Source organism: Gymnoscopelus microlampas, assembly GCF_963454915.1.
Source record: "Gymnoscopelus microlampas genome assembly, chromosome: 16".
Lineage (NCBI taxonomy): Eukaryota > Metazoa > Chordata > Actinopteri > Myctophiformes > Myctophidae > Gymnoscopelus > Gymnoscopelus microlampas.
The window spans coordinates 7,791,393-7,805,142 of record NC_139953.1 but is presented as its reverse complement, the minus strand read 5'-3'; the positions used below and the strand labels follow the sequence as shown (position 1 = coordinate 7,805,142).

The window sequence follows — 13,750 nt, the reverse complement described above, 5'->3', positions numbered from 1 at the left end:
AGATGTCTGATACAGACAGACAGACAGCCAGATGAATACATGAGAGGGATAACCCTGTCCTATTCTCCCACATGTATTCTCTTCAAAGGCTCTGGTGTTGGTTCTTAATAATGGACAGTTGTGTGTGTTGTGCAACTTTAGAGAGATCATGAATCTACAGGAAAACGGTGGTCACTTCTAGCTTCCGTTGTCTGTTAGTACAGCCTACACATTGTGGTCGATACTTAGAATTTCATCTCATAAGAAAAGGCATTATACCACAAAGCCTAGCAGAGGTGTGGGGGGGAGGGGACTAGCAGAGACAAAGTTGTGTGTGTGTGTGTGTGTGTGTGTGTGTGTGTGTGTGTGTGTGTGTGTGTGTGTGTGTGTGTGTGTGTGTGTGTGTGTGTGTGTGTGTGTGTGTGTGTGTGTGTGTGTGTGTGTGTGTGTGTGGTTTGTTTTCATTGGTGCACAGAGTGTGAGCTGTCATATAGATATGACATATATAACAGTGCTGTCTACGTTTAGTGCAGTGAGGATACAGATTGTGTTGTGAAGAGGTCAAATACCTGCAAGAAGAATTGAAGTAGAAATGGCTGTAGCTAATATTTCTGAAAACATTGAGCTCCAAGAGGAAGATCATACAAACTATGAGAATGACACCACCATTACAGCAAGAAGAATTAATGTAGAAATGTCTGAAGAAGGACATTATGACCGCCTTAATCTGCAAAAGATAGACCATGCAGTCTATGGAGATCTTCAGACCAAGACCAAGAAGGAGAAAGATCTAGAGAAGATACTACAGTCTGGTAAGGGATGTTACTAAAACTAAAAATAGCCAAGAAAAATACTTTTTAACCTTCATTTAAACCATGGGTTCAAAGATTTTAACTGATCTCACTACCTCCTTTTCCCACTTTGTGTGTGCGCGTGTGCGTGTGCGTGTGTGTGTGTGTGTGTGCGCGTGTGTGTGTGTGTAATATATACTGTAATAGCAGAGCCCAAATGTGAAGATAAAATAGTATTCACACTCGCATTTAAGTTTTATAAATACTATCTGACTGAACACAGGATATATAATTTACTAGTAATCATGATAAGCTAATCAAGACAGGAGAGTAATATACAAGATAGTTACCATTTGTTGTCAATAGTTCAAGCCTTGCATACTTGTAAGAAGTATGCTGATATTTATATTATTCCAGACTTGACAAAGAAAGTGAGACAGAATGAGGGACATTGAGGACCCTGGACAGTTAAAGAAGTGATTCATTTGATGTGTAAAAGTATTTTTAGAAGTCATTTCAAGTTTGGTCAGGTTGGGTTTAGCTAACAGGACTTTTACACTCTTATCTTGTTTTTGTCAAACAGTGAGAAGGTGTTTCAGAGTTGTTGCTGTGTGTCTGGGGATGCTGTGTCTTATGCTGCTGGGTGGGATCATAGGCCAGGCTGTGCACTGTGAGTATTCCATGTCACTAAACTACCACATCACTCACTCATTTTCGAGCTGTGTCAACTATAAAGTTTTAATTTAATTCTCATTGTTGTCTCCACCAGGCCGGACGGCCAAAGGCCAAACGGTCGACGGCCAGAGACTGTTTTCACTCCTGTCCGTCTGTGTGTCTGTGAACAACTAATCTCTCAAGACAGAATTCTGAAAAAAAATATTATTTGTTTCCTTTTTTTTACAGAATGGTTACTAGACTGGATTTTCTTAAAAACGTGTTGTTGCTACTACTCCTACAACTTTTGTCCAAAACTCACACAAATAGGTATCTCTGGAGTCATTTGAGCAAGATGTATCAGTCAGATTTTTCTGATTCCATTTCATTGGCTATGACTGCCTTAAAATGTGCAGGTCCTGGGTAGTCAACACCGCCTGGCGGAGAGGAGTGGCACTTTTCTAGTTCCTACTGTAGAGTGTTTTTGTGTATTACTACATGCATGTGAAAAGTAAACAAATAAAGAGGTGTTAACAAGTTAAAATGCACTTGAAGAAAAAACGAATATGATTTATTCTTCTCAAAGCTATGTTTCCCCTCAGATGTTTGACCTCATTGTGAACAGTAGCAACGTTGTTCATCATCAAAATATTTGTTTTTGCAGATAATTCACTCATTAACAACCTGACCCTGAAGGGAAACCAGTTAAAGGCAGCCTACACCAACCTGATCCTCACCAACCTGACCCTGGAGAGAACTCCATTAAAGATCAATTACACCAACCTGATCCTGGAGAGAAATCAATTAAACACCTCCTACAACAACGTGATCCTGGCGAGAAATCAATTAAACACCTCCAACAACAAGCTGACTCTGGAAAATGACCGGTTAACGAGTGAAGTAAACCAGCTTTTAGCAGGTGCGTGAGGTTACAAACATGTGTTATAAATTATATTTGTGTATTGTTATTAAATTACTCAGGGATGTTACTCAGAGCTCGATCAGCGAGAGAGCGAGAAAGAGATAGAGAGAGACAGAGAGACAAAGAGGTTGAGGGAAAGCCATGCAATGGCTCGCAAGCTGATAAAATGGCACAAAGCAGCACATTTCTTTGCTTTAATGTACATTATTAGTTTAATTCATTAATCAATTAATTAATTAATGTATTTATTCATTTAGTTTATTTATTTATTAGTGGTGTTACGGCATTACAAACCGAAAGATACACTCGCCTTTTCTTTTTTTTAATCAACAATATGCTCTGCACTCAACCAGACCTGTTGACAGACAACTTTCTAAATGGCTCTGAGCTCAACAAGGCATCACAAATGATGTAACCAGCACGCAAGTTGCAAACGGCTGTCTGCACCCCGAAAGAAAAAAATAGTAGAGAGACCAGAAACAGAAGATCAGCAGGTCTTAGTCTGACGTTCCCTGTGAATTATGAGGGCGATGGCAAGACGCTGGTGGATAAAAAGACAATGGTATGTTGTATCTGCTACATGAGAGTAGGTTATGTGACCGTCAGTGGGAATACTGCAAACATGACAATTCATTTACGCTGATATGCAGTGTGTCAATAGGTGGAACTAGATAAAAAAGGAACAATACACACGCTATAAACGATTGTATTGTAAAATAAATCACCATGGCGATTGGTATATTTATTGCCCCAGACGCAGGGGGAAATAACAGAGTAGATGTCATTTCCAGTATTCTGGTGCATTTTGGGAGTTTGATCATTCTAACAGGCTTTACTAACATAGGATCCATTAAAAATGTGAAAGTAAGCCTACAGAAATTGATTTGATGAGTGAAAATTAAAGAGCCATGTTTAATAATAACCACTACTTAAAAGTGATTATGATTGCATTAAATTACAATGTATCACTTAGATACATGGAATGTACTGTATGTGTACACTGTATGTGGGACTGGAGTTTATCCAGACATAATATACATAGCCATTTCACATTCATTTATTTGTCTTTGATTAGTTAGAGAAGGCCATGGTTAACCGTTTGAGTGGTAACCATTAAGGAAATGGTGGTAACTGGTTAATATTCCTGATGATATGATACGGTTGCTTTTTTATTTTGCAATGGAGTTACTTTATTCAAGCGGTTGCTGGAAATATACATCACATTGATAAAGTAAGCTAAGTTTTGTTTGTTACTTTTAAACTGTCTGGTTGTAGTGGGATGAAAATGCATTTCTCCTGCACTTAGCCCTATTAACATATGGATTGGTCTGAATGCATTGATACAAAGACTGAATGCACTACCGCCACATCATCAGGTGAATGAGTCAGACATTGAAAGAGCATAAATAACAAAAGGACAGCTAATGAGCCCCCCTGGCCCCCTCCACTCTACAACTACACACACCAGCAGTGTGCTTATTTCCTAGAATGTGACGTTCTCGCCAGGCACCTCACATGGAATGAAAAACAGTTTATTTTTTTTATTTTTTTTTAATTGGGGTAAATCTCATGAGCCCCCCTGACTGTTGAGGCCCCAGGCGGTCGGTCACCTAACCTTGCCTACAGCAAAAACCGCCAGACTACTGTGGTATATTTCATGACTTAAGATACACATTTAAGCCATATATTAGAATTACTATAGGATTACAGGATCTACTTTTGCTAAGTAAAAGCCTCATAGAAATGAGTGTTGTGAACCAGGTGCTTGCATAGATAATCAGGGACTCTGCCCTGGTGTGAAAAGTAATCTACATCTTCTATTGTTTAACCTGGAGTCACAAGGTCTCCATCCTGGCACACCCGAATTGATTAGCAAGTTGATCAAAGAGTGATGCCATCACCTCTCCAGATAGAGACATTAACATTTCAAGTGTACCTCCTCCTTTTTGTATGTGGCCACTACCATAAATATAGACTGTAAAATGTAAGCTTGGTGTGTGTGTGTGCGACTCCAAGCCGTCAGGCTGTGGAGATGGCTGTGGAACTCTGTACTATGATGAAATAAACTGGAAGAAGTAACCTCACTATGGAGTGATGTCTCATCCATTCTTCACCATCTATTCACATCTCTGGAACATCAAACTAACTTTACAATATGGCGTTGTTGGCAAACTTCAATAGTGCAGTAAACCTGTAAGTCTGTGGTTTTAAAGATACCACAAATGGCGGTTTTGTCGGCAGTCGCGTTGGTTTGGTTATTTGGGGACGCCAGTCTCCAGAAATACTGAGCCAGGCGTCGAAAGGACATGCGCGGGTGGGCGTCCGAATTTTGGCCTTGCGGTGGATGGAAGGATCATGTTATCTTCCTGCGACGTGGGGGGACCACCGCAAAGGCGCATTATGGTCATCGGCACGACATGACGACAACTTTTCGGCGATCTACAAGGAGAGGACCTCGCTGTGATGACACCACGATTCAACCCCACTACACCGGCTCTGTGCTGACACAAGTATGCTGCCTCGCAGGCACATCACCGGCCCTGTGATAACTTCTCAAACTCATCCTCACTGACCAGCCCTGTGATGCCTGTTTGGTTGGGTTTTGACCGGGACAAGGAGAGAACTTTGGGGGGTAAGGTGGCCTTTTGAGAAGGATGGCCGGGCGAGGAGACTGCACTCGGCAGCACGGCTGGGGTGAGAAGATGACATTGGGGGAGACTACGGAGCAACATTATCGGGCGGGACATTGTGCATGCGGGACCTGAGATTGTATTTTTGTGATAATGGTGGGTTTAACCTGTGGCTTCATCATTTAAGATCATTTCATTTTGGGGCTAAGACGAGCTTATCTGATTTGATTTTGGATAGTATGAGGAACCTTACAATAACAAATACCACTCTATCATCCATAATCATGTAGCTTTGGGACAGGACGAGTCTATTTTACTGATTATGGGGGTAATAAGTAATCTTATAATAGTGATACCACTCCATTATTTACAATCACGTTGCTTTGGGGCCTAAGAGCCTATTTTGCAGGGTTGTGATTTTGAGGAAGATCAGTAAACTTGCATGATAATAATACAAACCTCACATTCCACGTTTGTGGATTTTTTTATTTTCGTTGTGCTGAGAAGACCGGGCGACTCCCGTGACGAGGTACATGAGTAAGCTGTCTGTTTGTAAATCACCTTGTCACTGTACTATGTAATCTTGGTTCTTGTATGTGCGTTGTTCTGTATTGGTTGTTTGCTGTTTAGTCTTCCTGAATGTTTTCTTTTTGTTCTGGTTGTGTTCCTGTCGATTGTCATGGCGATTTTTTGTGTTTCTTTTGAAATATACGTTTTTGCGGAAGACGTTTAGTGTCTCCCGTGGGGGGTCTGTGGTATATTTCATAACTTAAGATACACATTTAAGCCATATATTAGAATTACTATAGGATTACAGGATCTACTTTTGCTAAGTAAAAGCCTCATAGAAATGAGTGTTGTGAACCAGGTGCTTGCATAGATAATCAGGGACTCTGCCCTGGTGTGAAAAGTAATCTACATCTTCTATTGTTTAACCTGGAGTCACAAGGTCTCCATCCTGGCACACCCGAATTGATTAGCAAGTTGATCAAAGAGTGATGCCATCACCTCTCCAGATAGAGACATTAACATTTCAAGTGTACCTCCTCCTTTTTGTATGTGGCCACTACCATAAATATAGACTGTAAAATGTAAGCTTGGTGTGTGTGTGCGACTCCAAGCCGTCAGGCTGTGGAGATGGCTGTGGAACTCTGTACTATGATGAAATAAACTGGAAGAAGTAACCTCACTATGGAGTGATGTCTCATCCATTCTTCACCATCTATTCACATCTCTGGAACATCAAACTAACTTTACAATATGGCGTTGTTGGCAAACTTCAATAGTGCAGTAAACCTGTAAGTCTGTGGTTTTAAAGATACCACACTACTTCTGTAGTGTAAAGCACAGGCTTTATGAACATGTGTAATGTAATTGAGCCCATGTGCACTAATCGTTCACCAGCCCATTAAAAACATAGTTTTTTTTTATTTTGTTTGCATTTGTTTATACAGTAACTAGTACAATACTACATTTATTATTTTAAAAGGGGGCTGTTTTTACATAAAACATAGATGTTTTATGGTATTAGATTTAATAGTTTGAAAAATCAGACTATGAAATGAGTGAACTGCTACACCTCTAATGTTATTATATACAGACAGACAGACCGACAGACCGACAGACAGGCAGACAGGCAGGCAGCTAGACAGATAGTTATCTCCTCTCACCTACTCTTACATCTGGCTGTACACAAACATAGTACCTTTGACATAACCAAGCACAAAATACTGAGAAGGTGCACATATACCAGCTCCTCATGCTTTAGTGGCAAGGCTTGGCTCTCCACTTACCCAGGACATGCTGCGAGTGCAACACGTTGCGACACAGTTCTCCATCGCCTGCTGCTTGGTGATACTGTCGGGTCGGTGGCGAATCTGGCGATACTGTGGTCATTGTTGCCTGAATCCTCCTCTCTGGTTTGGACACACAAGATGAGACGGAAATTAAACAACAAACGGTTGGGTGAAACAAAAGACTTCTTAACATTGTCTCTGTGCAGTGAGTCTCAGAATCCACTCACTCACACCACTATATCGTTCCATTTAGCATAATGTCCATGCTCCACAGTGTCTGTCCAACACTTCACTTCCACGTGTCTCTGAATCCTCCTGTATGGAAACTTAACAGTCTCTTTTAAGTTCCCCAACACGTCACTCTCACTGACATCAGGTGCTTCACATTATATTGTATTGGAAATGTCAATATCACTATTCAACCGGACAGAATTAAGTCTACTCAGGTGCAATCTAACTTAAGCCCTTAATCCTTAATAAATTCAGGACAAATATAAATAATTGTCAGATTTGACCACAAGAATAAGTAAAATGTTAAGAAAATGAAGAGAGTCTTTTTGCCTCACAGTCAATTGGGTAATAGACCTATAATGATGTATTTACTGTTACACAGGTCATTTCTTACTCAGGTCTTGTATTTGACTATAGACTGTTAGAACTAATCCATCAGTAAAACTCTGTTTGATGTTTAGTCAAGTTGTGTCCCGATGGATGGATGAAGTTTGGAGACCGCTGTTACTACAGATCTACTGAAAAGAAAACTTGGGAGGAAAGCAGAAAAGAATGTGTGAAGGCGGGAGCAGATCTGGTGATCATTAACAGTAAAGAAGAACAGGTTAGTCTCTTTCTCTCTCTCTGTGTGTGTGTGTGTGTGTGTGTGTGTGTGTGTGTGTGTGTGTGTGTGTGTGTGTGTGTGTGTGTGTGTGTGTGTGTGTGTGTGTGTGTGTGTGTGTGTGTGTGTGTGCGCGCGCGCACGCGTGCATGTGCGCGCAGGTCTCCAACATCAACATAGATGCATGTGATGTAATAAGTTTTTGTAATTATAGTGAAAACCTGAATGTATTAGAGAAAATTAATTATGGTTCATGTACCAATGATCAGGACTTAATCAGAATATTAAACCATGGGTGTGAAGACACTTGGATTGGTCTGAAAAGGGGGAGCAAATCATGGACATGGGTGGATGGATCATCACCACATACAACATGGTGAGACATTTTAAAGTGTTTCTATTGTAATTATATCAAAGTCACTGTATGTGATTTACTGTATGTGATGTGTGTTATGTTGTTTACTCTGCAGGTACTGGGCCAGTGGATGGACTAGTAGTACGTATGGAGACTGTGTATACTACTGGCAAATTAATGGACAATGGTATAATTTATCATGTTCAGATAAAAAAAAAACCTGGATCTGTGAGGAGTGATGATCAAATAAGTAAATATTGAATCAAGCAACTTAAATTCTGTCTAGGGTGCACACAAAGCCAGAGTAGATGTTAAAATGTGTTTTAAGTGTTTTAAAGTAAACTTTGTATCTAGTGACCTGTGACTTTGACCTGTGACCCAGGCAACTAAAGTTTACTGCCAGTCGATTTTGTGACCTCATAGAGAACACATTGACATATAGTTTGTTTAACTAGTATATAACGGTGTAAATACTGTAAATGCTTTGAGTCAGACAGGGGTTTTCATTACATTGTAAATTGTACATTGCAAAATAAATGGTAAGTCTATTCTCCTACTGCAGTACCAAAAAGTCACTTATTCTTCGAAATCTGAACTGTTGCCGCTTGCCCTATTTTGTGTTATTTTGTGTGCCCTTATTTGGAACTAAGGAACACAATGTGAGAATGATGTTCATTGACTACAGTTCATCATTAACACCATTGTGTTTCCAAGCTCATCACCAAATTCAGATACCCAGGATTCAACACCTCCCTGAGCAACTGAATCCTGGACTTCTGACAGACAAACCCCAGGTCACAATCTATGGCTGTGTAGATGCAATTACATTCAAAGTTTCTTTATTTTACTGTGTTTTGCAACATACTAAATACTGTTTATTGCTTTTTATTATATACTTTTTTATTGTTGAACACTGTGGAGGAGGCTTTAAGTGCATTAATTTCACTGCCTGCAATGATGCCACAGCTGTATCAGGGAGCCGATGTAGCTTAGCTTTTTGGATTATTTGTTACAAAAGCATCTTAGGAGCCTGAATATTTAACAACCAAATAAAGAAGACCAAATAACAAGATGAACATTGACACATAAACTTGTGAAATGTAACATGTTGGGTTGTTGCTGTGCAACACTTGCTTTGTAAGTCATTTTTAAGAGGAAGTAATAAACTTGCCCTAAATTTACATAAACATATTTGTAACAACACTGGTCTGGTCTGTAGTGTCTTCATATCTATATCCATCCATAGCCAACCTCTGTCCATCATTCTGACTTATTTACAAATGTAATGTAATTATGGGGGTTTGGGGTATTGCGGTCATGTATGTTTATAATGTGTTATATATTGTCTAACAGAGTGATAGTGAATAAGAACAACGCTACTTAACAAGAACAATGGTGTAACTAAGATTTATCATATATATGTGTGTATACCAGTTACAATGAAATATACGTAATTGTGTGCCTTCCTCAGATTTAGGAAAACTACACAGTGAGAAAAGGACTACAAACATGGCTGAGAACATTTTGGAAAATCTGCCCCCCAGAGCCCAACATCTCTGTGGTGAAAACTGGTTAAAATAGCACCCCTCACCCCCCATTACCACGTAGCCAAGTAGCTCCTCAGGATAAAAGTACATAGAGGACGTGAAGGCAGAGAGTTCATGGTTTATCACATGTAATTGCAGCAAGAACAATAGTGAGTTGATTTATAGTGGTGAAACTTTCATTTTAATAGGATAAATGGCTGATCATGATTTATAAATAATACAACTTAGAGAGAGAGTTAGTTGATCACTTTTATTAGAAAGGAAAGTTCTTGGATCCGATTTGGTAATGTCCCCTGTGGTAGTGCACTTTTGGAGGGAAACGTTGGCAATAATAGAGCAAAGCAGATTCCCCACAGTTTTGTCTCCTTGAAAATTCAACATTTCTACCACAAGAGGTCAACAAAGCACAGCTTTTACCCGCACATGCAGGCTTTATTACTGTAGCAATATTGTTTGAAATGGTATTAAACACTATATCTATTATTGACCGGGGTCCCCCAGGAGCCTATACTAGGTCCGCTCTGTTTTACCCTCTACACCAAATATATATTTTTAGACCCTATGTTCCCTCAGCCTTATGTTCCCTCAACCCAATGTTCCTTCAGGAACACATAGCACTTTGATTGATCGATTGATATCTTTATTGATCAAGAAATAAAACATATATCACATGTAACATACATCTGACCCACCATAATCAAAAGGATGACGCAAAAAAGCTTACAGCTTGTTTCCATTGCAGTCCCTCCCTTCCATAATGTGTTGGTGAGGTCACCTGTTGGGGTCCTCTGAAAGGGGGTGCAATGGTGCGCCTCGCCAGTCCGGATATTACGTTTGTGATGTCGACCCACCATTCACCATTCCATCATTTTGTGCAAATGTGTGTGCATGTGTGTAGGGGACACAGAGAAACTGTCAGAACCTTATTGCCTAAAACATCCGGGACAACGCTCCATACGTCCCAGACTTCCAAACTGTGGAACAAACTCCCCATTGCAGTTAGAACTACAGACTCACTCCCAATTTTCAGCCATAATCTGAAGACACCTCAGACTCCACTTAGCCTGTAGCACTTGACCTAGCCTTGACGACCATGCAGTCTTATGCAAAGGTTAAAATGTAATTTTTTGATATTGTACTGTTTAGACTGATGCTAGGTTCTTGGTTGACCTATGATCCTATTACTGAGGCACACACTGTCTCTATGCATTTGATGTACAATACGTGTTTACCTTGTTTATTGTAAATCACTCTGGATTTAGAGCATGGAGCAAGCTACTGTAAATGCCTAAATTGTAAATTGTAAATGTTAGGTCTGTTTTGCAAACCATACAGTATGGTACTGCACAGGCTTATGAAACATGTTTCTTCACTTTATGTGAGAAAACTGAAGACAAAAGATAAAAAAGATAAGTATGACTAAGTTACAGAAGCGGTATATTTTATCACTAACTTCATGGACTGGACTGGAAACAAAAGTCAGCCTGGGAATATTAATTACAGCGTCCCTCACATTTGTGATTAAAGTAATAATAATGATAGTGTAGTAAGTATAAGTAGTGAAATAAGTAGTGAAAGCTCACCTGTCAATCAAATAAATACAATAAAATAAATACTAATTAAAGGGCCCCAGCATGATAATCTATAGGGCAAAACCCCTACGGCCTTTTTTACAAACCAGTATTGTACTGCACATGGCTTATGAAACTATGTCATATGTTGACACTACTTGCCTTTTTTACGTTATGGGAGGAAACTGAATACAAAAAGATAAAATAAGAGAGAAGTGAGCAGTTACAGAAGTGGTCAATTTCATCATCAACTTTATGTTGAAATTTGTGGACCAGTAGATCATATATCACACTAGATATACTGTAAATGGTGCTGTGTGTGTGTGTGTGTGTGTGTGTGTGTGTGTGTGTGTGTGTGTGTGTGTGTGTGTGTGTGTGTGTGTGTGTGTGTGTGTGTGTGTGTGTGTGTGTGTGTGTGTGTGTGTGTGTGTGTGCGCGCGCACACACATGCGTGTGTCCACTATGCAGAGGAAATATTCAGATGGATTGAAAAACGTATATTTGTGACAACACTAAAACTGCAGACTAGAAACAAAGGTATGTTTTCCACTGAAAGAACTACAGACTCACTCCCAATTTCCGGCCATAATCTGAAGACACCTCAGACTCCACTTTAGCCTGTAGCACTTTACTAGGCTTGACTTTTATATTGCACTGTTTAGACTGATGCTAGGTTCTTGGTTGACCTATGATCATATGTTACGAAACCCTTTAGGGTCTAGGGTTGGGTTTGTAACACAATGATGGTAAACAGGTTGTTGAGCATAGGAAGTACAAATAATGGAGGGAACAAGGGTTTGAGCAAAAGGTGCTGTGTGCTCTTACTCTTCAAGCAAGTTATTTACAATAATGAATTAACTAACTCATTAGTGTAGTGAAAACAAAAGCCTGCCTACCTAACTACTCTACCAGTGACCGGCGTCAAAAATACATAGGTGGCAAACACCCCTTACCTAGTGTGCTGAACAATGTTCTACTTTACTGAGGCACTACACTGTCTCTATGCATTTGATGTGTTTACCGTGTTTATTGTAAATCACTCTGGATTTAGAGCATCTGCTAAATGCCTAAATTGTAAATTGTAGATTTTAGGTCTGTTTTGCAAACCATACAGTAATACTACAGTATGGTACTGCACATGCTTATGAAACATATTTTTTCACTTCATGGGAGAAAACTGAAGACAAAAGATAAAAAAGGGAAGTATGACTAAGTTACAGAAGTGGTGCATTTTTATCACTAACTTCATGTCATGGGTTGACTGGAAACAAAAGTCAGCCTGGGAATATTAATTACAGCGTCCCTCACATTTGTGATTAAAGAAGTAATAATAATGATAAGTAGTGAAAGCTCATCTGTCAATCAAATAAATACAATAAAATAAATACAAATTAAAGGACCCCAGCATGATAATCTATAGGGCAAGACCCCTACGGCCTTTTTTTACAAACCAGTATTGTACTGCACATGGCTTATGAAACTCATATTTTGACACTACTTGCCTTTTTTTACGTTATGGGAGGAAACTGAATACAAAAAGATAAAATAAGAGAGAAGTGAGCAGTTACAGAAGTGGTCAATTTCATCATCAACTTTATGTTGAAATTTGTGGACCAGTAGATCATATCTCACACTAGATATACTGTAAATTCTGCTAAATAGCAGCAAAAGTGGTTCTCTGGCGCTCTGTGTGTGTGTGTGTGTGTGTGTGTGTGTGTGTGTGTGTGTGTGTGTGTGTGTGTGTGTGTGTGTGTGTGTGTGTGTGTGTGTGTGTGTGTGTGGGGGGGGGGGGGGGGGTGTGTGTGTGTGTGTGTGTGTGTGTGTGTGTGTGTCCACTATGCAGACACAAGAAGATACGTAGAAGGAGGCATGGTTGGTACAGTATCAATAGTGCAGCAAATATTCAGATGGATTGAAAAACGTATATGTGTGACAACACTAAAACTGCAGACTAGAAACAAATGTATGTTTTCCACTGAAAAAATAATACATTCATATTATTTTTATGATTATTATTGTATGATAAATGGACTGCATTTAAAGGTTTGTTTATGTCTGGCCATTCAAATGCGCATGCAGGGAAACCTGTGTAGCATGCAGTGTAACCTGTGTGGCATGCAGTGTAACCTGTGTGTGGCATGCAGTGTAACCTGGTGGCACGGGACGTCAGAATAATGGGCTGTCTAAATAATGACATGGCACCGTCAGCACTCGCTATGCAACACTTTTAATAACACACAGCAGCAGAAGGAATTGGACACATGTATCAGACATGTGGGTGTGAACTGTGGTTTAAAATATAGTACATTACTCGAGTCAAAACCTCACTCAAAAGTGTGGACTTGGTACTGCAGTAGGTTCTGCCGACAGGATTTTTAATGGGGTAAACTGTAAAAATGCTTAGGGCTTATCAATACATCATTATCATTCATTTTTGTAACTTCTATAAAGTGTGTACTGGACTGGGTCTATATTGTTTAAAGGGATATTTCACTTTAAAAAAAACTTTAGGTCATTTTATCGCCTACTCTTCTTATCGTCTCGGCTTTTGTGAGCCCCCAGACCGTTTTTAAGTTGCTTGATTCTTATATGTTCCTTTTTTATTATTATTTAAAAACAATTTAAAATCGTGAAAATAGCCAATCTACCAGCTGTAATTATTAATAATTAAGA

General features: G+C 39.5%; 1 protein-coding gene across 1 annotated transcript; it reads left to right on the top strand.

Moving 5' to 3' along the window:
• Nucleotides 1–561: 561 nt before the first annotated feature.
• LOC311062804 (uncharacterized protein) lies at nucleotides 562–2,351 on the top strand (the record flags this gene model as incomplete). Its single annotated transcript, XM_084082022.1, has 3 exons — nucleotides 562–791; nucleotides 1,354–1,440; nucleotides 2,089–2,351. The coding sequence occupies exons 1-3, from the start codon at nucleotides 572–574 to the stop codon at nucleotides 2,349–2,351; spliced, it is 570 nt and encodes a 189-aa protein (XP_083938148.1). The 5' UTR covers nucleotides 562–571.
• Between the last annotated feature and the right edge of the window lie 11,399 nt (nucleotides 2,352–13,750).